Genomic DNA, 26,279 nt, shown 5'->3' with positions numbered 1-26,279 from the left:
GCTTCGCCAGAGGCGTGTGCGGGGGCGGTGCAGCTCTCGTAGGCAGGCGCCTTCGGCGAGGAGCAGGTATGGATGGCACGGCGGACGGAGCGGGCTTACGGATTAGCCGATAAGACATCACCCATCAGACTGCTCTCTAACTGCCTCGAATTCATGGGTGAATTCGCAGACAGTGTCGCCGACCAGCTTGGGATATGGGCAAGTCAAGAAAGCGGACTTTGTCGACTTTGCGCATACCATCCAAGTTTTAGTCAGGGGTGGTGCTCCTGGATCACTAGTGTGGACATCGTCCTCCCCAAAGCACACGCAGCGGACTCAGTAGTCTGAAGAGCTAAGTCGGCAGCGGTGCGGAGCTCGTAAGCCTGGGTTGGACCCACCCTCGTGCAGCTCGGCCAGCGCCTGCGATTGGTAGCGCTGGTAGGTGGCTATCACATGCAAGGCGGATGCAGCCTGGTCCGTAGCTTTGTAAGCTCTAGCTCTGAGGGAGCCGAAAACTCACAGGCTTTGGATGGGAGACGAGGCAGACCCCGCCAAGAAGAGGCGCCGCGCGGATTAACCGCCATCGCGCACTCAACCTGAGGAATCGCCACATACCCCCTGGCCGCTCCACCACCGAGAGTGGTGAGGGTGGAGGGACACGCAGCACGAGCAGAAAAAAGTGCTCTTTAGGACCGCGTGAGCCTACTGTGCATCGCCGGGAAGAAGGGAACGCCCCTCTAGTCGGTCCGGCCATGGAGCTGGGGGATAAACCATCTCCAACCCACGGCCAAAGCAGCCCGGGGAAGCACGGCTAACACGTCCGTTTCAGGATCCATTTTGACAGCGCTCACCTGCCCGAAGGGGGCGAGCGGGTCCGGATCATCGTCGGACAATGAAAGCCCACCCTCCGATGCCGCGGAGGACATCTGATCTCCGGTGTCAGCGAGCGTGAGAGCTACCATCTGATTAGACGGATCACTCCCAGTACCCGAAGCTTGGATGGAGCGCTTGGAGTAGCGAGAGGTCTGCGAGCCCTTAGGTGGCGGATTATCTCTCGCTGGAACCCTCAGATCTGCCCGAGCGCCCTTCTTACGAAAGTTAGCCATGATCTCAACTGCGCGACGGTCCTGGCATCGCATTGATGACATGAACCGCCCCGAGCACCACATTGACATGCTTGACCCCCAAACATGTAATGCAGTGATCGTGCCCATCATCCGGAGCCAGGAAACCCCAGCAACCAGAAACGCGCAGTCGGAGCGCCATCCTGAAAAGGACGTGCTGCACGATTGTGTTGCTCTTTTAGGAAAACTGCAACAATACGCACCGCTCTGGAGGACGGGACCCAAAGGGACGCCAGGCAAGGAAGAAAACCCAGCTCGACCGTCTGCCGCTGCGTGGACTCGCTCTGGACCGGGATCGTTCGCTCGATGTGGCTGTAGACAGCAAGAGAAACCCTCATGAAGCTCGATCAGAAAAGTCTCTGAAGCAAAAAGGATCGCGTTTGCTGGCGCCAGGTGTGCTTATATGCTCAGTTGATTGGCGATGCAACACACCTGCGCAAGCTTGGGCTGCCAATTCATTGCTTTCATTGGCCCGTTCAATACTCTTTCAGACAAGTAGCTTCTTTAGGATTTAGAACATCAAATCCACTTATAGTGCTGGAGTTCCCCCCGAAGGGGAACTATATATATATATATATATATATATATATATATATATATATATATATATATATATATATATATATATATATATATAATGGGTGGAGCCGAACCCGAATACGGTATTCGGAAAGGCACGAATAGCGTGTTTTTACGAATACTTATTTCTAACAAATACTTGAAAAATTATTTGTATTCGGGAGCAAGAAACACATTATATCAAAAAGCAGCGTTTCCTCATGAGACCACAGTGCATGCCCCCGTAAGTGAATAAATGAGTGAGTGAGTGAGTGTGAGAGAGAGACGCTCAGTCAGTAGTCTATGGGCGGAGTGCAGGTAAAAGGTGTCTGGCACAAGCTTCTCCACAGCAACAGACCGAGAAGGCTCGGCTGAGCGAGAAAAAAATACTTCACTGCATCACTATTTTTGTTAAATAGATTTTTGTACCTTAATTGGGTTTCATATGCAGTTTATAAACTTGTAGCGTAGTTTAAGCGGAGTTTGATCGGGATATTCTATTACGCTGCATTTTTGACGTTTGCACTCGGGTGCTCTGTTTACGCAACGTTAGCTCTGTTAGCGCAGTAATTTAGACAATAGACTGTTGACAGAGTAACGTTAACGTTCGTTTATAAAGTTGTTCGTTTATTCGACAGTTGTGTCGAATAATATGCACTTATGGGAGTTATATGGTACGTCTACATTACTGTCTTTTGCAGACAGCAAGATATATGCTATAGGCTAGTTAACCTAAGCATAGCTTCCCGTCACTTTTTATTAACTTGAAACTCCTCAAATACATTTGGGCACCCAGAAAAAGAGTGAGACTGCTGCTGAGCCATTTCTTGGTCCTCCACGTGTCAATAATAATAATAATAATAATAATAAAAACCTTCAGGTACTGTGTGGAAGCATTTTAAAGTCAGTGGTGCTGCAGATAAAACAAAGTGATACTGTATAATGTGTGCAAAAGTGAAATCAGCAGAGATATTAAACATCTGTCAACATCATCTATGCATAATCATTAATTCATTTCTTTTCGGCTTAGTCCCTTTATAAATCTGGGGTTGCCACAGTGGAATGAACCACCAATTTATCCAGCATATGTTTTACGCAGTGGCTGTCCAGTGCCAGATCTCCCAGGCAGAGTTTTATTTAGATTTATTTAGCTAATTTTAGTTTTTGGAATTCTGTGCATTGGAAAGAAGTTCTTTCAAAAGAAGAACAGTTTTTTTAAGTATTATTTGTTTTTATTCTGTCTATTCAGTGTTCTTCAACAAGAACGGTGGTGGTGGGGTTCATAATATTCACAATGGTATTTTATTAGTTGTTGGTTTAACCATGGATGAGATAATGGCTTCTATGTTATTTTCTTTTCAATGACATTTCTTGTCACGTGTTCAAAAACAACAACCAATATTGCATATCTATAATTTATATAATGGGTATAATTAAACAATACTTTCACTATAAAGTAAATTAGAAGTGGAATAGAAAAAATATATATTTTTGCGCCATTTTGAATTTTATTCGAATACAAATACTTTTCCCCCCTCATCAAATACAGATACAAATACCGGCTGCTCTGCACATCACTAATATATATATATATATATATATATATATATATATATATATATATATATATATATATATATATATATATATATATATATATATAATACCAGTGCAGATTATATTGCATGTAGATATTTGTGCATTGTTACATAACAGGTGTTACTGGTGCACAACTAGTGGCTCTATATGCCACAAAAACACTCAGAATCGTGCAGTCTGGAAGACACCAGCTTCAAAAAAAAGACTGACCATACCATATCTTTTTTTTTCTTTGCGGTTCAAAAAATGTCAGTCCTTCTGTGATAAAGAGATTCCACTATCTCAGACACTTTTAAAATCCAGCAAATGCTGCAACATTCAGAGTTGTTTGCTTTTTCCACTTAAAGCAGCCTTAGATGAATAAATGCATTTCAAATCACATTCAATCAAACATCTTATTTAATAAATATATATTAGCATGACTTTTTCTTGTGCTAATGGATGCAAAATAGATGCATTTTGAGTAAATGGGATCAGGAAAAAATCAGGAAAATGACATGTAAAGACAAAATGTGCACAGCTGTTTAATCTTTGTAATATTATACTTGGTGTGTTTTAGAGGAGAGGTAAAAGTGTTGCGGCTTTCCTAGCATTGTCCAGATGTGGCAGAACAAACTCAAAAAGCCAAACACTTGCAATTACACATAACCTATTTACAAAAGTAGGCTTGACTGAATTTATTTCTAACAGATTTTGAGCTAATAGCAAGACATTTATCATTTAAATGCACACACAAATGCCAGTTTGAATTCCATTTTAATTACACTGCATTTTAACATTTCAACATGGAAATTAATATGTGAACTTTTGCAGAGAATAAAACATTACATTAAACAAAACTGTTGACATACAAATAGAATATCAGTGGAAGTGGACCTGACTAAAGAGAATTTGAGTTAATAACAGGATACTTAAAATGTACACAAAAACACAGCACACTCAAATTGGATTATATTAATCACGATTGAATGAAATAAGTAAAAATATAAGTACCACTAATGTATTTCTAGGGTACATAATGTCTAGAGTTGCCTTTTTTTTTTTAAAAAATGCATGTTTTTATGCCTTGGAAGACAGAAAAAGGATTTTTTTGGCCATAATTCATATGACATTTTACCAATAAAACAGAATTAGGCATTCTGCATCTCTCTTTTTGCTAATTTATTGTTGATTACTGCATGTCATTAATGTAAATGAACATTTGCTTGAGTATATACTTTTTTGCTGTAATTTGTGTATTTTCAGGGATCTTAAAGGTTGAGCTAAAACACAACAGTAAACACAATATAGCTTCACCAGTCATGAATGACTATCTGTAAAAATGTCCATTAGAGAGGATGCTGGCTGAAATATTCTGAGAGTTACAATGTGTTTAACTGATATTTTAAACCAGCGATAAAACAAAGCATAGACGATAGGATTTAGACCTGAGTTTAAATGGAAGGTCCATACTAGTAGTGTCATAGTAGTGGATGTGATCGTTGTGATTTTTGTTAGAGAACAAATATAGAAAGGAATCCAGCAAAGCAGATAAGCTGTCACAATGATTCCCAATGTCAGAGCAGCTTTACTCTCAGATTTCCTCTTGATTGAAACCTCCATTACACATTTTACACCTTTTATTTGAGAGTTTATAACTTTCACTTGCTTGTGTACAACATAAAATATCCTCACATATGCAGTGATGATTACAGTACAAGGAAAAAGGAAGGAAAATATTAAATCTATAAATCTCCAAGTTGGAGTAATCACAACCATGCACTGGCCATAACACAGTGTTTTGTCAGACATGCTAAAATACCCGTTACCAATGACATACCAAATATTGTAAACTGAACAGGAAAACCAACAAAGACAGATGCTTATTACAGTTTTAGTTTTGGTTATTCTTTGTGGGTACTGTAAGGAATAACACACAGCAATATAACGATCAACAGCAATTAAAACTAAATTACTAAGAGATGCTGAAAGGAGCAACCTAACGATAATTACAAACAGTCCACAGAAAGTGTCTCCAAAGTACCAACATGTCTCAATTTGCTTGATACCCTCGGTTGGTATCACAACAAGTCCAACAAATAAATCAGCCACAGCCAGAGAGAGAATGAGCAGGTTGGTTGGAGTGTGAAGCTTTTTGAAGTGAGAGATGGAGATGATCACCAGCAGGTTCAGAAACACAGTCCATGCTGACATTAACAATACAAATATGTAAAAGATATTGTATTCATGTTTGGAGCGTTTTCCCTTGACACATGATGAGTTGATGTTAGGAAAGCAGTATTGAGTCTCCTGATCCTCTGTCTCGTAGGCCATGAGTGAGTCTCCTCCTGTTAGGAGTTTGTTCTGCTCTCCTTTCTGTCCTTTCATTTATAGTGTCTGTTTCAAATTAGCCCACCTTTTTCCCACCTATTCTGATGCTGCATAAAGATAGAAGTATTTATTTTCCCAACTTTTGCTTTGATGGATGCACATAACTTTCTACAGATTAATAATAATAATAATAATAATAATTCTTTACATTTATATAGCGCTTTTCTGGGCACTTAAAGCACTTAAGACAATGGGAGGGAATCTCCTCATCCACCACCAGTGTGCAGCATCCATCTGGATGACTCGACGGCAGCCATTTTCCACCAGACCGAACACAACACACCAGCTGATTGGTGGAGAGGAGACAGAGATGCAGCCAATTGGAATATGGGGAGGGTTGGGAGGCCATGATGGACAGAGGCCAGTGGGCAGATTTGGCAGATTTTCCCCTACGTGTTTCTTTAATGCTGCGTTCACAACAGATGCGGAACGGGCATCAAGCGAGAGTGATTTACATGTTAAGTCAATGCAAACGCGTTTATGTACATTTTTGTTTGTCAAAAAGACAGTTAGGTACTAGGTAGTCAAATGTAGAGGTTCACCTATGAGCAAAACACCAGAAAGCAGAAACAAGCACAACATCAAACTGAAAGGTCATCTATAGAAAGAGCACAAACACAGAACCAAGTTAAAGTGACAGTTCACACAAAAATGAAAATTAACTTACTACTTACCCTCAAATGGTTTCAACCCTTTGTGAAATTCTCTATTCTCTTAAACACAAACAATATTTTAAACAATGCTGTGAACCTGTTGCCTTACATCAGGGGTGTCCAAACTCGGTCTTGGATGGCCGGTGTCCTGTTTAGTTAAGCTCCAATTTGCTTCATTATACCTGCCAGAAAGTTTCTAGTATTTCTAGAAAGAGCTTGATTAGCTGTGTCAGGTGTGTTTGATTAGGGTTGGAGCTAAACTCTCTAGGACACTGGCCCTCCAGGACCGAGTTTGGACACCTCTGCCTTACATGGTAGGAAAAACAAATACTATTGAAGTGAATGGATGCAGGTTTCCCGCTTTCTTCAAAATATCTTTATTTGGAGAAGATTTTTATTTATTGCCTGACTATCCCCTTAGTCAAAAAGTAACATGTTTAGTAATTAAATGATGTGTGAGTGTGTGTGTGTATGGATGTATGTGTATATATATATATATATATATATATATATATATATATATATATATATATATATATATATATATATATATATATATATATATATATATATATATATATATATATATATATATACACACACATACATACACACACAATGAAAATACATGTGTGTGTATATATGTATATATGCATAGATGCTTGCCATTTGGTTCTACAAAATTGGTTTGATATTGGATGTTAAATATATTGTTTTGATGTTGGTTTGAAAACTGATTTGATATATTTTAATACTGTGGCTTTTACTGTATGTCCAAGTACATTGTATGGTTACAGTTTCATTGCTTCTGTTAACAGGGCCAAATCTCTGTGAGATCTGAGGCCTAACTGACCTGTTATTCAGACAGTGATATGACATCTTTGTTAATTTGGACTTTGCACAGAAGTTTATCAACTTGGGATATCCACTTGTTTGTCTATTTGTTATGTCACAGAAACATAATCCTGTGAGCCCTGTTAGCACCAGTTCTGTGACAATCCTCTTGTGAACTTTTCACAAAGGGTGTGAAACAAACACATGCAATACACTGATGCTGCATTGTGCTAAATGGACTGAGAGTTTATTTTGATGAGATTAAATTTAGCATGTCTTTGCAATATTTATGCAATACATGACATACAGTATGTGTGCAATTGGAATTGGCATGCATAGTTAATAAAGAAAATGTAATAAAATATTATGTAAAAAATGTAAAAAAAAATATTACCACAAAGTTTTATCTTCATAAAATGTTTGGTTATTTGGTTCTGCATTATGAAGAATTATTTAATTTTTTAAAAGAAGGATTGGATCTTGTCATTTACAGAGGCCTTTGGTTTTATGTTTTTACATCCTGTTCAGCCTTTTCTTTTCTCTTTTGACTTGCTTTTGTCCTGGTACCCTAAGCAGAGCAATCAGTCAGAATGTTCATTCTCACTAATGGCTGTAATACCAATTTAACATGCTTTCTCATTTTACAAGCTGCTGATGGTGATCTGACAAGTCAAATGTGTAGAAAAAACTTTCAAAACTGCGCGAAAGGGTTCAATGAGTAGCTGTATCAGAACATTTCAAAGCAATGTTATGCTTATACTACACACAGGGACAATTCAACTATATGCTGATTTTTACTTATGCAACAATGCCTCTTAAAAACAGTATTACCTAAATTATCACATTAAGTCACCCTTATTTATGATGCACTTTATTGACCCTATTCTTTATGTACTAGCTGGTGCAGCCATTGAAATCTTTTTTTTGCTCAGGACTTCTGGGGCCTCATGTATCAACGCTGCGTACGCACAAAAACTTTGCGTACGCCAGATTTCACGCTCAGAATCGCTCACGTTTGGATTTACTAACAATGAACTGAACGTGGGAATGTGCGCAGGTTCACGGCAGCTTTCTGGCAGGCGTACGCACATTTTTTTTGCGTGTCTGTTTTATTTCCATTGGCGACTCCTAGAGGCAGTTGTGTTAAATTCTTCTCTACAAAGTGTCTGATCCTTGCAATGGCGTCTGTGTGAGACGGGTTCATATAGTAGGTATGTAAGATTTCCATACCATACAGTTGACCAGCTAAACATTAAAGCCTAATTTGCAGCGGTCGCCTGTTTTCCCAATGTAATCTGAGCAATCTACTGCACGCACATTGCTATAAAGACACTATCTGAAGATGAATTTGCATGCGTGAATCAGAAACATTTTCATTTAATAAATGTGCAAATAAAATATGATGCTTATTGATATGAACTTATTGATGATTCCTACTTGTCTTTCTCGTGATAAATAGTGGGCAAAATCTGATATGTAGCGGGGAAAACAAGAAGAAAGAATTCATCAGACGCTGGATTCGAACCGAGTTCATGCTCGAACGTGTCAGTTCATGCTTACATGCTTCTTATGAGGTGCGCCACTGAGACTGGTAAGGGTTATTGCAACATTTTACAGATATAAACCACACTATTTCTTTTTTAAATGCACTCAGTGCGATGTTCAGACCCAACTGTGTTAACCGTATCAGCTAAACTCTCCCACTCTATTTTTTTCTTTTGTTGTTAATTCCGGAGAACAAACTTGCAAATAACACCGCTTTTCTCCGGTCTACCTCCGAAAGCAGCACCTCCAATTCACATTCTGTTCAAAGTTTCTCTTTTTGCTTGCTTTTGCCATTGCTTTTTCGTTGGGTTTTACCATTAGAATAGTCATTAGCATATTCATACGGGGGAGGAGGCAGGGAGGGGTTTTGTGCTCGTGCATGTTGCGCTCAGTTTCACGTTCATTCAGATGTACAAAAGAATATGCGTGAGATTCGGCGTACGCAGTGTTTCATACATCTGAAATTTTTTCTGCGTACGCACATTTACAGCTTTGTGCGTACGCAATGTTTTAGTAAGATTTCCACGCAAGTCTTCGTACATGAGGCCCCTGGTCTTTTTCACTTCCATTTTTAAATGTTAAAAACAGCCTGTTAAGTTTCTTGATATTGCAAATTATTTTAGTTTTTATGTGTAGTCTGAAACACACTTGAGGATGTTGTTTGACTGTTTTCTGCCATTTGAATTGGATATTCTTAAAACAATCGCAAAAACGTGTGCACTTCCGCATTGCAGAATAAGGACACTACAGTTTGTGTCCAAGCTTCCAAATTCTCAGTGCTCAAACAAAATCTTCAGTCACCATTTAGGGCTATAGGCTTCCCAGGAAACGTTCTCCAGTGGTTAAGTTCTTACTTGTCAGGCAGATCATTTAATATATTTTTTAGGGGGTTGCTTTGTAGAACATCAGACAAGGCCCTTCCAGTATTGAGTCTCCTGATACTCTGCCTTGTAGGCCATGAGTGAGTCTCTTCCTGGAGATTGTTTTGCTCTCTTTTCTGTCCTTTCATTTATACAGTGTCTGGATCAGACTGACACTTCTGATACTTAGCAGGACCGTTTAAAATTTATTAAAAGATAATTTATTAAAAGACTTAAGAATGAAAATAGGGGCTTCTTTTTTGGGAAACCTATCCCAACTGAGAGCAAATCCTTCAAATCACAAATACAGAGTGTGGATTGGCCCACTGAATTGGAACAAACGTGGCGCTGCATGTAAAAGTTGAAAATCTTTAACTTGAAGCAACATCTTAAAAATGTGAGGCGCTGTAAAAGGTGGGAGACATGTCTGTCATGTGCATGTTTACATAAGCTTCTTTCACACATAAAGACTTTTCTAAAAAAAAAAATACTTGCAAATTTCTGGGAAGAAATCTTGTATGAAAAGGCCCTTTTTGAAAATACCAGTAAATTCTTTCTGCAAATTTTCCGGGAAGAAAAGTTGCAACCTTACCAATAATTTCCCGGAATGCTGCTCTGTGTTAACGCAAAAAGAAATTTGCTAGAAATAGGTTCACATTTAATGCTGTTCACGTTTAGAACGTGCTGACGCGGGACATCTACTTTGGCCAATCATTCCACATCCACAGTCTTTGAATCTTTCTGCAAACACAATTTGCTTCTGCTTATTAGTCAGTTAACATTTCTATGTTCCTTTTTAGTGCCAACTGTGGAAAAAAATTATAGATAAAATGGATATGAAAAAACAGTATGAGTTTACCTGCATGATGGATGTATACATGAAGGAGCATTTCGGTGAGTAGCCTACAACATCGTGATCTTTTGTTTCAAAAATTATCTCACAAGCTTCAGCATAAACTCAAATGACATACAAAAGTGTTCCCCCTTTTCATTGACGTTTTTTTTTATAGTATCATCAAAATTTGTAATGTTGTCAAATGTGTAAACAAAGCTCTTCCTGTTAGGAGTTTGTTCTGCTCTCCTTTCTGGCCTTTTTTTATTCTAAGTTTGGATCAGACTAATCATCCCATCTACCACCCACTCTGATGCTGTGTAATGAAAATTATTTCATTTAAACATATTTTTATTGCATAAGCAAGTAAGAGTGTTTGTAGCCAGTCTTTGTAAGTGTGCTCAATATTGTTATTTGCAGCTTCTGATTAAAATTTTGCTTTAGAACTCTATACATAATCCTTGTCCAAATATAAAACAGTAAGTCAAATGTTTGAGAAAAATAAATATATTTGAAACTTTTACTCTGTAAAAAGTTGCTTCTGCCCAATACGCTTACATTGCACTTCACAATATATTGGCATTTTCATATTGACATAGTCATTTACCTGGTTGCATCATGACTGTTAGCATGGGTTGTATTTCTGAGTTTATGCACAGTCCAAGATCACTGACGTATAGTAAACGACAGAAGTAAAACCATTTTCAGTGTTTGAGTACCATTACCCACTGATTACCCCACTCATTTTCTGAGTTTGAAAATGGCCAGTTTGTGCCATAGACAAACATTCATATGGAGTCCAGATTGCTGTATGTGCATCCACAAACATGATACAAAGAATCCATTTGTATTTAGTTATTTAGGAGGCACTTTTATGCAAATAAACTTAAAAATGAGGATAACAGAAGCACTTCAAGTCCCCAGATGGCAGCAATATATAAATAAGTTTAAGTTGGTTTAGATTTATTTTTATTTGATAAGACATACAGAAAAAATACAGCTAATGAATAACTATTAAGTACTATTACAATGTGGCATTCACATTTACAGGTATTCTGAGAGAAATATCAGTTACAAATGGGTGAATGTGTGTTTGGTACTTGCACTACAACCTCTCAGAATTATTTGCAAACACACTGTGTGATAATGTATAAATGTACGCAACTGTTCTGCACACAAAAAACACATGCAATTTCATTCAAAATCATTTCCAAACATTTCAATATTTTTGTATTCATTAATTTTACATATTATAATTGTGATACACTTGGCAATTGCTTTACAGTGAAGATAACAATATAAAGCTAAGTTTGAATACAGAAAAGATAGTAGCATCCTCAGTTTATTTTGACATTCAGTTAAAAATATCCATTAGAGAGGATGCTGGCTGAAGTATTCGTAGAGTTATTATGCATTTAACTGATATTTTAAACCATTTATAAAATAACGCATAGACTAAAGGGTTTATACCACAGCTAACAAACATAGTCCATGTTAAAAATGTCATTGTAGTAGTAGTGATTGCTGTCATTTTTGTTAGAGAACAGATGTAGAAAGGAATCCAGCAAAACAGATAAACTGTCACAATGATTCCTAATGTCAGAGCAGCTTTACTCTCAGATTTCCTCCTTACTGAACCCTCTGTTACACGTTTACCACCCTTCATCAGAGAGTTTATAACCTTCACTTGCCAGTGTACAATGTAAAAAATCCTCAAATACACAGTAAGTATCAGAGTACAAGGAATTAGGAAGGAACATATTAAATCAGCTGTTTTCCAACCAGGGCTAAACATAACAGTGCACTGACCATAACACATGGATTTTTGTGAGATATTAAAAAATCCATTGTTGATTACATAGACAATGCTGTAAACTGAACTGCAAAACCAGCACACACAGATGCTTATTAAAGTTTTAGTTGTAGTTATTTTCTGTGGGTATAGTAAAGGGTGACACACAGCTACATAACGATCAACAGCAATTAAAACTATATTGCTTAGAGATGCAGAGAGCAGCAGCCTGACAGTGATTACATACAGTCCACAGAAAGTGTCTCCAAAGTACCAACATGTCTCAATTTGTTTGATACCCTCAACTGGAATCCCAATAAGTCCAGTAAGCAAGTCAACCACAGCCAGAGAGAGAATAATCATGTTGGTTGGAGTGTGAAGCTTCTTGAAGTGAGAGATGGAGATGATCACCAGCAGGTTCAGAAACACAGTCCATGCTGACAACAGTGATAAAAACAGATAAATAATATTGTATTCATGTCTTGAGCGTTTCTCTTTGACACAAGATGAGTTGATGTTAGGAAAGCAGTATTGAGTCTCCTGATCCTCTGTCTCAAATGCCATGAGTGAGTCTCCTCCTGTTAGGAGTTTGTTCTGCTCTCGTTTCTGTTCTTTCATTTATACAGTGTCTGGATTATACAGACAAACCCACCTACCGCCCACGATGATGCTGCATAATGGCATATTTTCTTGATCCATGAGTCGATGAAACAGATTGAATCTGAAGTGTTAAATTGTTTGTAGCTATGTTACTGTACCCTTGTTAATTTTAAATAAAGACATTCTTTGGCTAAAAATTTAAAACCTCTCATCACTTACTTAGGTGCTTGCTTTTCCGAATGTTTGACCTTCTATATTATGGAAAGGTATGGTAAGCATCAGCGTAATAGAGTTGTGGTCTCTGAGCCTCTCTTTTATGGAGTGGCTTGATTAGCATCAGCCGTGACTGATTAGCCCTTAGTGATGATCAAGTATTTACATTGTGTTGCCAGGGTCTCTGATCTCCATGCAGGATGCCCGTCATACTCCCCCTAACCTGAACTGTAAATAAATGGATGCTTCTAGTCTCTCTGAATCACACCCCCCCCCCCCCAATTCTCTGTCAAAAGCATCTGTCTGTAGCAGGAACATAGATGAGGGCCCTCTTGAATGCCTTTTCTGCCTCAAGCCTGGTTTATACTTCTGCGTCAAGTGATGGCATGACCCGCGTTGCATGCAACGCACGTTGCAGTATATTTATACTTCTGTGCGTGCGCTGTTTCTGTTGTTCTGCAATAACACTTCCGAAACGCTAGTTGGCAATGAGGTATTAATGTTCCTCAGTGTCGAGTTTCTTCGCTGGTGTTTTGTTTTTTCTGAACGCTTCCTTAATGTACAAGTTGTTCAAACTCGCTCATTTTGAGGCAGGACCCAGCAGACGTGCAAGAATTTTAACCATGAGGTAAACACAAAACAAAACTTTCCATCCGGAGCTCCTTCACTGGACTCCAGACTTATAAACAATCGCTTTATCTGGCTTGCGCGGCTCCCGGTCCCGTGCAGACTTGTCAGCACTACCAAGCCGACCAATCACAGAGCTTGCGCTATGTGTCGTTGCGACGTGTAGTTACATTTTTTGAGAGGTGTGCACCAACGTAGGCTATGCGTCAAAGTGTAGGCTGTGCTGTAGCATACGTGTGTGCTTGACGCAGAAGTATAAATCAGCTTTTATCTGTCCAACGTACCTTCTCTGTTTGCCCCGCCCTGGTCAAGTCTGTCAGGGGGCCAGCTATAGAGAAAAAGCTGTAGATTAAGCGATGGTAATCCGCCGCCAACCCAAGAAAGCTCGTACCTGGGTCTTTGTTGAATATTGTGAGAAACCATACATATGATTTGTGTCTTCACATAGATTAATGTCAATAATTATTAATAATAAAATATGATTAAAAGTAAATGGAGAAAATTTTGTTATTTGGTAGCCCTTCACATTAATCAGTAACCAAGAAGTAGCTTTCAGTTTCAAAAAGGGTGGTGACCCCTGTGATAGAGCTTGAGAGGTACTGCAAAGAGGAATAGGCAAAAATTCCCAACAACAGGTGTGCCAAGTGTGTGGCATCATATTTAAAAAGACTTGAGGCTGTAATTGCTGCCAAAGGTGCATCAACAAAGTATTGAGCAAAGGCTGTTAATACTTTTTTACATGTGATCCTTCAGGTTTTTTATTTTTAATAATATTGCAACAATTTCAAAAACTCTTTTTTTCACATTGTCATTATGGGGTATTGTGTGTAGACTTTTGGAATCAAAAATTAATGTAATCCATTTTAGATTAAGGTTGTAACAAAAAAAATGTGAAAAAAGTGAAGCGCTATGAATACTTTCTGGATGCACTGTACGTAGTAGTTATGAGGCTGAGGTAAACTATATCTCAGTTGCGAGTGGGCCAGGGCCGAGAACCATGAGTGTGCGAGGCTGATGCCGTAAGTGTTAATGACCATCATCTGTGTGCGGCACCTGTCGGGACAAAGGAGCTCTGGATGTTAAAAGGAGACAGCAATGGAAAACGAGAGAGGACCAGGCCTGGACACTTTGTTTGTTTTGCTCTAAGTTTGGCGGTAGTCAACTTGAGGAACTGCTGCCTATTTGTTTTGAATAACTTTTGTTTGTTTTGATTAAACTTGACTGGCATGCTGAAAAGACATGCTCAAGATTTCCCTGCTTTCCACATAATGAGCATCTTGGCTTTTTTACAATCCCTCAGATATGAAGGGTTGACGAAGTTGGCAGAACATCATAGACTGAACAAAGCAGGAACTTTTATGCGTTGTCTTATTATGCTCCAAATATTTTGTCATGTCAGGGCCGTTTCTCTTATGCCCTCCCATCTTGTCCAGCTGCCCTGCTTTTTCATGCCAAAAGCTTTAACTCACAGAGTTTCCTCCTATGCTTTGCAGACCTCTCTTTGTATTAGGCTGCGACATTCCTTTAGGTCCGTTTTTTTCTAAGCAGCCCAATCCAAGCCTTCCCTGCGCTACTATTCCAACAATATCAGCATGCTGCTGTTGTTCCTCTGCATCCCTTAGCGCCTTATTAGCTGACCATTTGCGGCCTGCCCTAACCACAGTGTCTGCCTGGCGTACTTTTTCATCCTAACTGTCTCGCAAAATTTTGGCCTGTCGAGTTTTTGTTACTTTGTACTCCTTAAGAACTGTTGTCACTGGTAGCTGAAGCTTTCTGCCTGTGATATAAAGACCAATGGATCAGAAGCTTCTTGGCACACCCAACCATCGTCAAAAAGAGGTGTTCATCTTCCTCTCCAGTCCTTTCATTGTAGAGAGAGAGGCACCTCATAAACAAGCAGAGGCCAGAGCAGTCTAGGAAGTACTCCATTCTGGTAATCCCAGGCCTCATATTTGCCAGGTATGCCATTCTTCTCTAAAGATGTCATCCAGGTATCTACTTGGACAATCATTTGCCTCAAGCTTTCCTTATCATTAAGGTCTGCCCTACACAACTTCCCCAAACTCTTGATTGGTTTCTCTCTGGCTGTTGGTATGGTGGTGCCTTTTATTCTCAACCGGTCCTGAATGCACCCCTTCCTCAATACCAGGCTCCTGGACTACTCGGGTTTAAACTCTACACATGCCAAATCAGTGAGTTCCGCAAGATCTTCTAGGATCCATCTCCCTTCTGGTACTGATTTCGCCATTATGGTGAGGTCATCCATAAATGCTCTTATAGGTACCTGCTATTGGTCAAGATTGCTCTACGCAGCAACTTTTCTGATTACTTACCAACAAGATTAATTGCTGCTGAAAACAAGATCACTGAAATTGTGCATCCTGTGACAATGCCCACCGTTAGTCTCTGCCACTCAGTGGTAAAATTCCTTCAGGTGAATCAAATGTGGAATTTTCCATAATAGCAGTGCATGAGCTTCTGGAATCGTTCTGGAACATGGTAGGTCTCCAGCGTCAAAACCACTGATTTGACACTATAAAATAATTTATAGTTTGTTGGTTTCTTACTGCGCTCAGTGTGGTATTGCTTAATATGTGTTCATTGTGGCTGACATGGACTAAAAATTTTCAGTTTGAAAGTCCAGGATCCATTTGCAGACGGAGGTGTTTGGTTCTAGCAGGTTGAATTTATTACAGATCTGTTGTGAGATCATAGTGTTAAATGCTTATCTGAAAACAGTGAACAGCATTCTAACATTCATTCATCCATTTTTTTTTAGGTTTAGTCCCTTTTATTAATCAGGGGTCGCCACACGAATGAACCGCCAACTTTTCCAGCACATGTTTTATGAAGCGGATGCCCTTTCAGCCACAACCCATCCCTGGGAAACACCTATACACTCTCTTTCCCACACATAAACTATGGTCAATTTAGCTTACCCAATTCACCTATAGCACATGTCTTTGAATATACATCTTCTAATATACACGTTAAGCCATTGATCAGCCATGTTTCTGCATAGCTTCTTATTCTGTCTCTAAGAGTGTGCCTTGCCACCCTGCACAAAAAGTTCTTTTTGGCCTCTGATATCTTGTCCTTTTGGTCATGACCTAAAGCTATAATAATATATCTGTTACTTATAATCTAGACCAGGGGTCACCAATCTTGGTCCTGGAGGGCCGGTGTCCCTGCAGGGTTTAGCTCCAACTTGCCTCAACACACCTGCCTGGATGTTTCAAGTATACCTAGTAAGACCTTGATTAGCTTGTTCATGTGTGTTTGATTAGGGTTGGAGCTAGAACCTGCAGGACACCGGCCCTCCAGGAACAAATTTGGTGACCACTGATCTAGACTTTACTATATTATACTATACCATAATTTTATATGTTACTAATTCCGTTCTCGATGTTGTAAACTAAACAGCAAAACCACCAGAGACAGATACATAATAAATTTTTAGGTGTAGTTAATTTATCCCATGCCTTTTTCCTAAAATACACAGAATTTGACCACCAAATTTGAAATTGTTATGAAAATTATTATTATCATCATTATGCAGCATCAGAGTGGGCGGTAGATGGGTTGGTCAGTCTAATCCAGACACTGTATAAATGAAAGGACAGAAAGGAGAGCAGAACAAACACCTAACAGGAGGAGACTCACTCATGGCCTACGAGACAGAGGATCAAGAGACTCAATACTGCTTTCCTGAGATTAACTCATCATGTGTCAAGGGGAAACGGTCCAAACATGAATACAATATCATGTATGTGTTTTTTTCTTTGCTGTCAGCATGGACTGTGTTTCTGAACCTGCTGGTGATCATCTCCATCTCTCACTTCAAGAAGCTTCACACTCCAACCAACATGATTATTCTCTCTCTGGCTGTCGCTGATCTGCTTGTTGGATTAGTTGTGATGCCTGTAGAGGCCATCAAACTGACTGAGACGTGTTGGTACTTTGGAGACACTTTGTGTGACTTGTTTATGATAATCATGGGACTAACTGTCTCTGCATCTATCTGTAATTTAGTTATAATCGCTGTTGATCGTTATGTTGCTGTTTGTCATCCTTTAATTTACCCACAGAAAATAACCACTACTAAAACTTTAATAAGCATCTCTTTGTGCTGGTTTTGCTCATTAACCTACAATGCTGGGTATTTAATTAGTGGCAGATATTTTGAAATCAACCAAAGCCCAGGCACGTGTTATGGAAAATGTTTTTTAGTGATAAGTTTTTCATGGGTATTCACTGACTTGTTATTTTCTTTTTTATTACCTTGTACCCTGATCATAACTTTATATTTGAGGATATTTTATGTTGCACATCAGCAAGTTAAGATTATAAACTCAATGATGAAGGGTGGTAATTTAGAAGCTTCAGTGAAGAGAAAATCTGAGAGCAAAGCTGCTCTTACATTAGGAATAATTGTGACCGTTTATTTACTTTGCTACATTCCATTTTATATATTATACATGTTATCTGTAACAGGTACTACAATTATTTCTTCTACCACAATGACATTTCTAATATGGACTTTGTATATTAACTCAAGCGTGAATCCTCTTGTCTATGCTTTATTTTACAGCTGGTTTAAAATATCAGTTAAACACATCTTAACTTGTAAAATATTTTCCCCAGTTTTGAAGCAAAAACTCTAATGGTAGAATACAGATTTCATTTATATTGTTCACTTTGGAAGTGGACATTTTTAATAGAGGGAAAAAAGTACTGACCATGACTATGCATAACCTCTTTTGACAACCTGCTGTGTGCTTACTTTTATTTGGACATGATTAAATTAAAATTAAAGATGACGTTTTGATCATTCAAATAAGTTAATACTTTTGTTGATAAGAGATAATTCATTCTATATTTAAGATTGTTTTTTTATTGTGGCCATAGAACATTGTTTATGCACAAATGCACATTTTAGATTATGTAATCCTCACTTTGTAAAATGAGAACAAATTGAAAGACTTCACTCAAAGTGTGTGTTCAGTTTTATTGAAGTAGGCCTTGACAGTCTTGAATTTTCAGTCATGTACTGTAGAATGAGGTGTTGAAGTCAATGTAATTTTAACATGAACGATTATAAGCTGAATATTTCAGTTATTTTAAAAATCTATTTTAATGTTAAATATCTGTTTGAAATTTGCACTGCCATTATGCTACAGAAGAGGCATTTAGGTTTGTACACCAAACATTTAATGCTGCTGAGAGGGGTTAAAAATACTATTACAGCAAAAAGTATATTTCAATAATAAGTAAGTAAGATTTATGAGAGTATTCTTGTTTAGTCTGTTTTTAATGTAACATGATGTTTATACACCGAAAAAGTATTGAGAAACCTAATGATAGTTTAATTTGTTATTCAGTTGTAGAGTTTAAAAGAACTTTATAGATGTTTTTGTCTGAGCCCATTTTCTTCTACTTTATAAATTGTTTTATGTGAAGACTGAGGTTTCCCATGACATATGATAAATATCATGTCTGTGTGTACAATCTGCATTCTGTACTCATGCAAATGTGTTTTTTGGTTCTTGTCAATAAAACGTTACACAAAATCACATTAATCAACATCAATTGAATCTTTATTGTACAGAGTTATCAAGAGTAACGGTTTAAAATCAATACAAAACCAGAAAGTGTCCCAAAAATATCAACATTTCTCAATTAGTTTGATGGATTGTCTTGTATTGTCATTGCAATAAGGCCAACAAGTAGATCAGTTACACCCAGAGAGCGAATAAACATATTTGTTGATTTGCGAAGCTTCTTGAGGTGAGAAATGGAGATGATTACCAGCAGGTTCAGAAACACAGTCCATGCTGACCTTATTAAAAAAGTTAAGTTATATTAATGTGTGGAGTATTTTTTCATGACCTGATGAGTTTGCAGGAAAGCAGTATTGAGTCTCCTGATCTCGCCTGCTGTGTAATGAAGATTATTTTATTCATACTTTCATTGCATAAGCAAATCCATCTAAGCTTGTTTATTGTCAGTACTTCTAGACCTCCAAAAACTATGCTCAAATTTTTAATTTTCAGCTAATGATTAAAGATTTGATTTAGAAAATTCTAATTAATCCTTGTTTAAATATGAAAAGATAAGTGATATATTTGAGATAAATATATTTGAAACTTTTTTCTCTGTAAACAGTTGCTTCTGCCCAATAGACAAAGGGTGCTTTCACACCTGTGAATCGATTCAGTTGTTCCGAAACAGGGATTACAAATGTTACATTGTTGCTTTTTGCTCTTGGAGCGGTTTGCTTTCACACTGCAAAGTTTCTAATCGGACCAAAAGAGCTAAAACAAGTCACGTTCGAGTAAACTCTCCTCACATTGGTCAGAGTGTCAGGGTTTATTTTGCAGCGTCCCGCTAAGCTGTCAGGAGAGGTGGTGGTTTGGTGGTGATTGACAGGGTACGAGCGCGACGTGTCTGAGGAGAGATGCGGTGGGGAGGGGTGAGAAGGGTGCACGACGATGCCTATTTGAGGACCGGGAGGGAGACGCGAGATTACCGGGAGATCATCACTCGTTTGCGGGCATCCGGAGACTTGCGAAACTTCCCGCCATACTCATAATTCTCTCTTCATATAACCGTAAGCCTATTACATATCCATAAAACACTGTGATATAACCGCGCTCGGATCAGATCGCTTTCTCTCTGCAATCGAACCGCTTCAGGGTTCGTTTCAATCGAACCGAGACCACCTCACTCAGGCGGTCTCGGAGCGATTACTTTGGCGCGGAACAGAGCGCGATTTCCCTGTTTACATATGCCAAACAAACCGCGCTAACTGGGCAAACGAGATACGTTCCGAAACAAAAGTGTAGGTGTAACAGCATCCTTACATTGCACTTTACAATATACTGGCATTTTCAAAATGATATAATCATTTACCTGGATGCATAAATTACTGTCTGCATGGATTGTATTTCTGATGTACTGGTAATGATTGCAGAACCAGAGGGTACTGTCCAGCTTCAGAACCAGGAAAATCAGACTGGACCATGAGCTCCAGGATGGTTCAGTTACCCCCAGCTTGAGCATCTTTTAGATTTCCTCCTTTATAGCCTATTGACGGGCCTCTGGGACTTGATAGGGTCATTGCCTGATGAAGACTCCAGGTGGTGTTTGGATATTGTGTTGGTGTGGCCAAGGATCTTTGAGAACACATTCTGGAACTGACCGACCAGGTGTCTCAGTTTTGTCTTCTGGATTTCGAACCACATATTGCACTAGAAAAGCATGTTTGCAGATAAGCATCCACTTCAACGCAACTCGAATGCCAAATGTCTTGAATGTAATATACACGTTAAATCAGTGATCAATCATGTTCATAGAAATCTACTTTTCTGCATAGCTTCTTATTCTGTCTCTAAGGGTGTGTTCTGCCACCATGCAAAGAAAGCTCTTTTTGGCCTCTGATATCTTTTGGTCATGACCTAAAGCTTTAATAAAATATCTGTTACTTATAATCTAGACTTTACTATATTATACTATACCATAATCTTATATGTTACTAATTTAGTTCTCAATGTTGTTAACTAAACTGCAAAACCACCAGAGACAGATACTTATTAAAGTTTTAGGTGTAGTTATTTTATCACATATATTTAGCCTTTAATACACAGAATTTGTCCACCAAATTTGAAATTATCATAAAAATTCTCATTATTTTCATTATGCTGCATCAGAGTGGGCGGTAGATGGGTTGGTCAGTCTGATCCAGACACTGTATAAATGAAAGGACAGAAAGGAGAGAAGAACAAACTCCTAACAGGAGGAGACTCACTCATGGCCTACGAGACAGAGGATCAGGAGACTCAATACTGCTTTCCTAACATCAACTCATCATGTGTCAAAGAGAGACGCTCCAAACATGAATACAATATCATGTATGTGTTTTTTTCTTTGCTGTCAGCTTGGACTGTGTTTCTGAACCTGCTGGTGATCATCTCTATTTCTCACTTCAAGAAGCTTCACACTCCAACCAACATGATTATTCTCTCTCTGGCTGTCGCTGATCTGCTTGTTGGATTAGTTGTGATGCCTGTAGAGGCCATCAAACTGACTGAGACTTGTTGGTACTTTGGAGACACTTTGTGTGACCTGTTTATGATAATCATGGGACTAACTGTCTCTGCATCTCTCTGTAATTTAGTTATAATCGCTGTTGATCGTTATGTTGCTGTTTGTCATCCTCTAATTTACCCACAGAAAATAACCTCAACTAAAATTTTAATAAGCATCTCTTTGTGCTGGTTTTGCTCATTAACCTACAATGCTGGGTATTTTATTAGTGGCAGATATTTTAAAATCAACCAAAGCCCAGGAACGTGTTATGGAAAATGTTTTTTAGTGATAAGTTTTTCATGGGTATTCACTGACTTGTTATTTTCTTTTTTATTACCTTGTACCCTGATCATAACTTTATATTTGAGGATATTTTATGTTGTACATCAACAAGTTAAGATTATAAACTCAATGATGAAGGGTGGTAATTTAGAGGCTTCAGTGAAGAGAAAATCTGAGAGCAAAGCTGCTCTTACATTAGGAATAATTGTGACCGTTTATTTACTTTGCTACATTCCATTTTATATATTGTGTATGCTATCTGTAACAGGTACTACAATAATTTCGTCTACCACAATGACATTTCTTGTATGGACTTTGTATATTAACTCAAGCGTGAATCCTCTTGTCTATGGTTTATTTTACAGCTGGTTTAAAATATCAGTTAAACACATCTTAACTTGTAAAATATTTTCTCCCCTTTTGAAGCAAAAACTCTAATGGTAGAATACAGATTTCATTTATATTGTTCACTTTGGAAGTGGACATTTTTAATAGAGGGAAAAAAGTACTAACCATGACTGTGCCTAACCTTTTTTGACATCCTGCCGTGGGCTTGCTTTTATTTGGCCAAGATGACGTTTTGATCATTCAGATAAATTACTAGTTTTGTTGATGCTTCTTTTAGTGCATATTTCATCTGCTGTATATATGATCAACACTATGATCAACCATGGGATCAGTAGAAATATTTCACTTCAAATTTAAGATTGTTTTTTATTGTGGCCATAGAACATTGTTTATGCACAAATACACATTTCAGAGTTTGTAGTCCTGACTTTGAGTTAAATCTTTTAATTTGTTATCATTTTACAAAGTGTGTGTTCAGTTTTATTGAAGTAGGCCTTAACTCTATCATGTACTGTAGAATGAGGTGTTGAAGTTAATGTAGTTTTAACATGAACGATTATATGCTGAATATTTCGATTACCTTTTATTCTTTTTAATGTTAAATATCTGTTTAAAATTTGCACTGCAATTGTGCTACAGAAGAGGCATTTAGGTTTGTACACCAAACTTTTAATGCTGCTGAAAAGAGTTAAAATGATTACATTAAATCAAAAAGTATATTTCAATACAAAGGAACTAAGATTAATGAGAGTATGCTTGTTTAGTCTGTTTTTAATGTAACATGATGTTTATACACCGAAAGAAAAATAAGAAACACAATGATAGTTTAATTTGTTATTCAGTTCTAAAGTATAAAATAACTTTATAGATGTTTTTGTCTCAGTTCACTTTCCTCTTTTTCATAAATTGTTTTATGTGAAGACGGTTTTTCATAACATCATAAATGTCATGTCTGTGTGTACACTCTGCATTCTGTACTCATGCAAATGTGTTTTTTTTGGTTCTTTTCAATAAAGAGTTACACAAAATCACATTAATCAACATCAATTGAATCTATATTGCACATTTATTAAGAGGAGCAGCTTAAAAATAACTACAAAACCATTGACAGAATGTGCCCCTAAAAGACTAACTTATCCTTATTAGTTTGATGCTCTGTATTGCCATCGCAATAAGGCCAGCAATTAAATCAGTTACACCCAGAGAGCGAATAATCATATTTTTTGGATTGTGAAGCATCTTGAAGTGAGAGATGGAGATGATCACCAGCAGGTTCAGAAACACAGTTCATGTTGACCATATTTAAAGCAGAAAACAAAGTTATAATAATGTGTGGAGTATTTTTCTGTGACATGATGAGTTGGCAGGAAAGCAGTATTGAGTCTCCTGATCTCGCCTGCTGTGTAATGACAATTATTTTATTCATATATCCTTCTATTGCATAAGCGTTTGTAGTCGGTCTTTGTACACCACTAAAAGCATGCTCAAATTTAAAATTTGCAGCTACTGATGAAAGATTTGATTTATAATCTGCCAAATATGAACCAAACAGTTTGAGAAAATTATATATATTTGAAACTTTTACTACAGTTGCTTCTGCCCAGTACACTTACTTTGCACTTTAAAGTATACAGGCATTTTCAAAATGACATAATCATTTATCTGGTTACATTATTACTGTTAGCATGGGTCCTATTTTGGAATCTAGACCAAGAGAAGTCCAAGTCCAAGAGCACTGACATCCGGTGAAATACAAACGTAAAAGCAGTATTTCAGTTTCAGTGTATCAGTTACTGGTAACATTACTCACTGACAGTGCTTAGTTGGAAAGTGCACAGATTGTGCCACAGACAAACAATTTTATGAAATCAGGATTGCTGTAGGTGCATCAGTAAACACAAACATGATCCAAAGACTTCATTTGTATTTAGTCATTTAGGAGACACTTTTATCTAACGAAACTTAAAAATGAGGATAATAGAAGCACTTCAGGTCACCTGAGTGCAGCAAAATATAAATAAGCCTAAGTTGGTTTAGATTTCTTTTTATTTAATCAGACAAACAGAAAACACAGCAAAGAAAGAACTAGTCAGTGCTATTACAAGGAGGCATCACATTTACAGACATTCTGAGAGGAATATCAGTTACAAATGGGTGAATGTGTGTTTGGTGCTTGCACTAAAACCTCTCAGAATTATTTGCAAACACACTGTGTGATAATGTATAAATGTTGTGATTAATGTTTATCAGTCTACACAAGCTGCTCTGCGCATGAAAATCACATACAATTTAATTTAAAATCATTTCCAAACATTTCAGTATTTGTATTCATTAATTTAGGATTTTATAATTGTAGTGCATTTTGGAATTGCGTTTCAGTGATGACAATATAATGCTTGATTTGAACACAGAAGAGATAGTAGTATCCTCAGTCAATTTTGAGTGAAATATGTATTTTGCTATTTAATCATGAATGACATTCAGTTAAAAATATCCATTAGAGAGGATGCCGGCTGAAGTATTTGTAGAGTTATTATGCATCTAACTGATATTTTAAACCATTTGTAAAATAAAGCATAGACTAAAGGGTTTAAACCACAGCTAACAAATAAAGTCCATGTTAGAAACGTCATTGTAGTAGAAATTATTGCTGTCATTTTTGTTAGAGAACAAATGTAGAAAGGAATCCAGCAAAACAGATAAACTGTCACAATGATTCCTAATGTCAGAGCAGCTTTACTCTCAGATTTCCTCTTTGTTGAACTTTCTACTGCACATTTACCACCCTTCATCAGAGAGTTTATAACTTTTACTTGAAATTGTGCAATGTAAAATATCCTCAGATACACAGTTATAATCACAGTACAAGGAAGTAGGAAGGAACATATTAAATCAGCTATTTTCCAAGCAGGGCTAAACATTACAGTGCACTGACCATAACACAGGGTTTTGTGTGAGATTTGAAAATATCCATTACTAATTACATATTCAATGCTGTAAACTGAACAGCAACACCAGCAAACACAGATGCTTATCAAAGTTTTAGTTGTAGTTATTTTTTGTGGGTACAATAAAGGGTGACACACAGCAAAATAACGATCAACAGCAATTAAAACTATATTGCTCAGAGAAGCAGAGAGCAGCAGCCTGACAGTGATTACATACAGTCCACAGAAGGTGTCTCCAAAGTACCAACATGTCTCAATTTGTTTGATACCCTCAATTGGTATCACAATAAGCCCAGTAAGCAGATCAGCCACAGCCAGAGAGAGAATAATCATGTTGGTTGGAGTGTGAAGCTTCTTGAAGTGAGAGATGGAGATGATCACCAGCAGGTTCAGAAACACAGTCCATGCTGACAGCAATGATACTAACAAGTAAATTATATTGTGTTCATGTTTGGAGCGTCTATCCTTGACACATGATGAGTTGATGGCAGGAAAGCAGTATTGAGTCTCCTGATCCTCTGTCTCATAGGCCATGAGTGAGTCTCCTCCTGTTGGGAGTTTGTTCTGCTCTCCTTTCTGTCCTTACATTTATACTGTGTCTGGATCAGACTGACAAACCCATCTACCGCCCACTCTGATGCTGCATAATGAAATGTATTTTCTTTATGCATGAGCACAACAGTGGATTGAAACTAGTGTAAAGGGGTTTGTACAGTTTTATTTTACACTTGTTGCTTAACGTATTTTAAAGGGCTACAACTAATTCCATGTATCCATAATTTATTTGATTTGTCACATGCTGGTTGTCTGAACTTTATGAAACTGCTGTTATCGACAGCAAGCCAACTGCAACTACTTTTACTTAATATAATATTATGATTTAGTTGGTGGGAGGGAAGAACACATCACGACATTTGAACATTATTACAGACAAAAATACATATTGAAAAATGTCTGATGTTTTGTGTGATATATTAAAATATCCTAATAATTTTGTTTTTATTGTTGTAAACTAAACAGCAAAACC

The 26,279-nt window shown here is 37.7% G+C and overlaps 6 protein-coding genes and 1 pseudogene across 6 annotated transcripts in view; 4 read left to right on the top strand and 3 right to left on the bottom strand.

The window, feature by feature from the left end:
* LOC141376456 (trace amine-associated receptor 13c-like) overlaps positions 1-26,279 on the top strand; it is a 136,093-nt gene that overhangs the window by 48,350 nt on the left and 61,464 nt on the right. The window lies entirely within an intron of this gene.
* LOC137487290 (trace amine-associated receptor 13c-like) overlaps positions 1-26,279 on the top strand; it is a 92,695-nt gene that overhangs the window by 48,350 nt on the left and 18,066 nt on the right. The window lies entirely within an intron of this gene.
* On the bottom strand, positions 3,426-6,123 carry LOC147835162 (trace amine-associated receptor 13c-like). The gene has a single exon (XM_087271446.1). The coding sequence runs from the start codon at positions 5,625-5,627 to the stop codon at positions 4,560-4,562; it is 1,068 nt and encodes a 355-aa protein (XP_087127572.1). The 5' UTR covers positions 5,628-6,123; the 3' UTR covers positions 3,426-4,559.
* On the bottom strand, positions 10,603-12,882 carry LOC147835161 (trace amine-associated receptor 13c-like). Its single transcript, XM_087271469.1, has one exon. The coding sequence runs from the start codon at positions 12,762-12,764 to the stop codon at positions 11,709-11,711; it is 1,056 nt and encodes a 351-aa protein (XP_087127595.1). The 5' UTR covers positions 12,765-12,882; the 3' UTR covers positions 10,603-11,708.
* LOC137496530 (trace amine-associated receptor 13c-like) lies at positions 12,941-19,161 on the top strand. Its single transcript, XM_087271473.1, has one exon. It carries the CDS (start codon positions 17,198-17,200, stop codon positions 18,248-18,250), a length of 1,053 nt encoding a protein of 350 aa, XP_087127599.1. The 5' UTR covers positions 12,941-17,197; the 3' UTR covers positions 18,251-19,161.
* LOC137496529 (trace amine-associated receptor 13c-like) lies at positions 21,269-24,567 on the top strand. Its single transcript, XM_087271478.1, has one exon. It carries the CDS (start codon positions 21,342-21,344, stop codon positions 22,392-22,394), a length of 1,053 nt encoding a protein of 350 aa, XP_087127604.1. The 5' UTR covers positions 21,269-21,341; the 3' UTR covers positions 22,395-24,567.
* On the bottom strand, positions 24,620-25,865 carry LOC147835160 (trace amine-associated receptor 13c-like; annotated as a pseudogene).

Source organism: Danio rerio, chromosome 10, assembly GCF_052040795.2.
Source record: "Danio rerio strain M-AB ecotype USA chromosome 10, GRCz13ab, whole genome shotgun sequence".
NCBI lineage: Eukaryota > Metazoa > Chordata > Actinopteri > Cypriniformes > Danionidae > Danio > Danio rerio.
The sequence above is the reverse complement of the archived record's forward strand: the minus strand, read 5'-3'. Positions and strand labels throughout refer to the sequence as shown.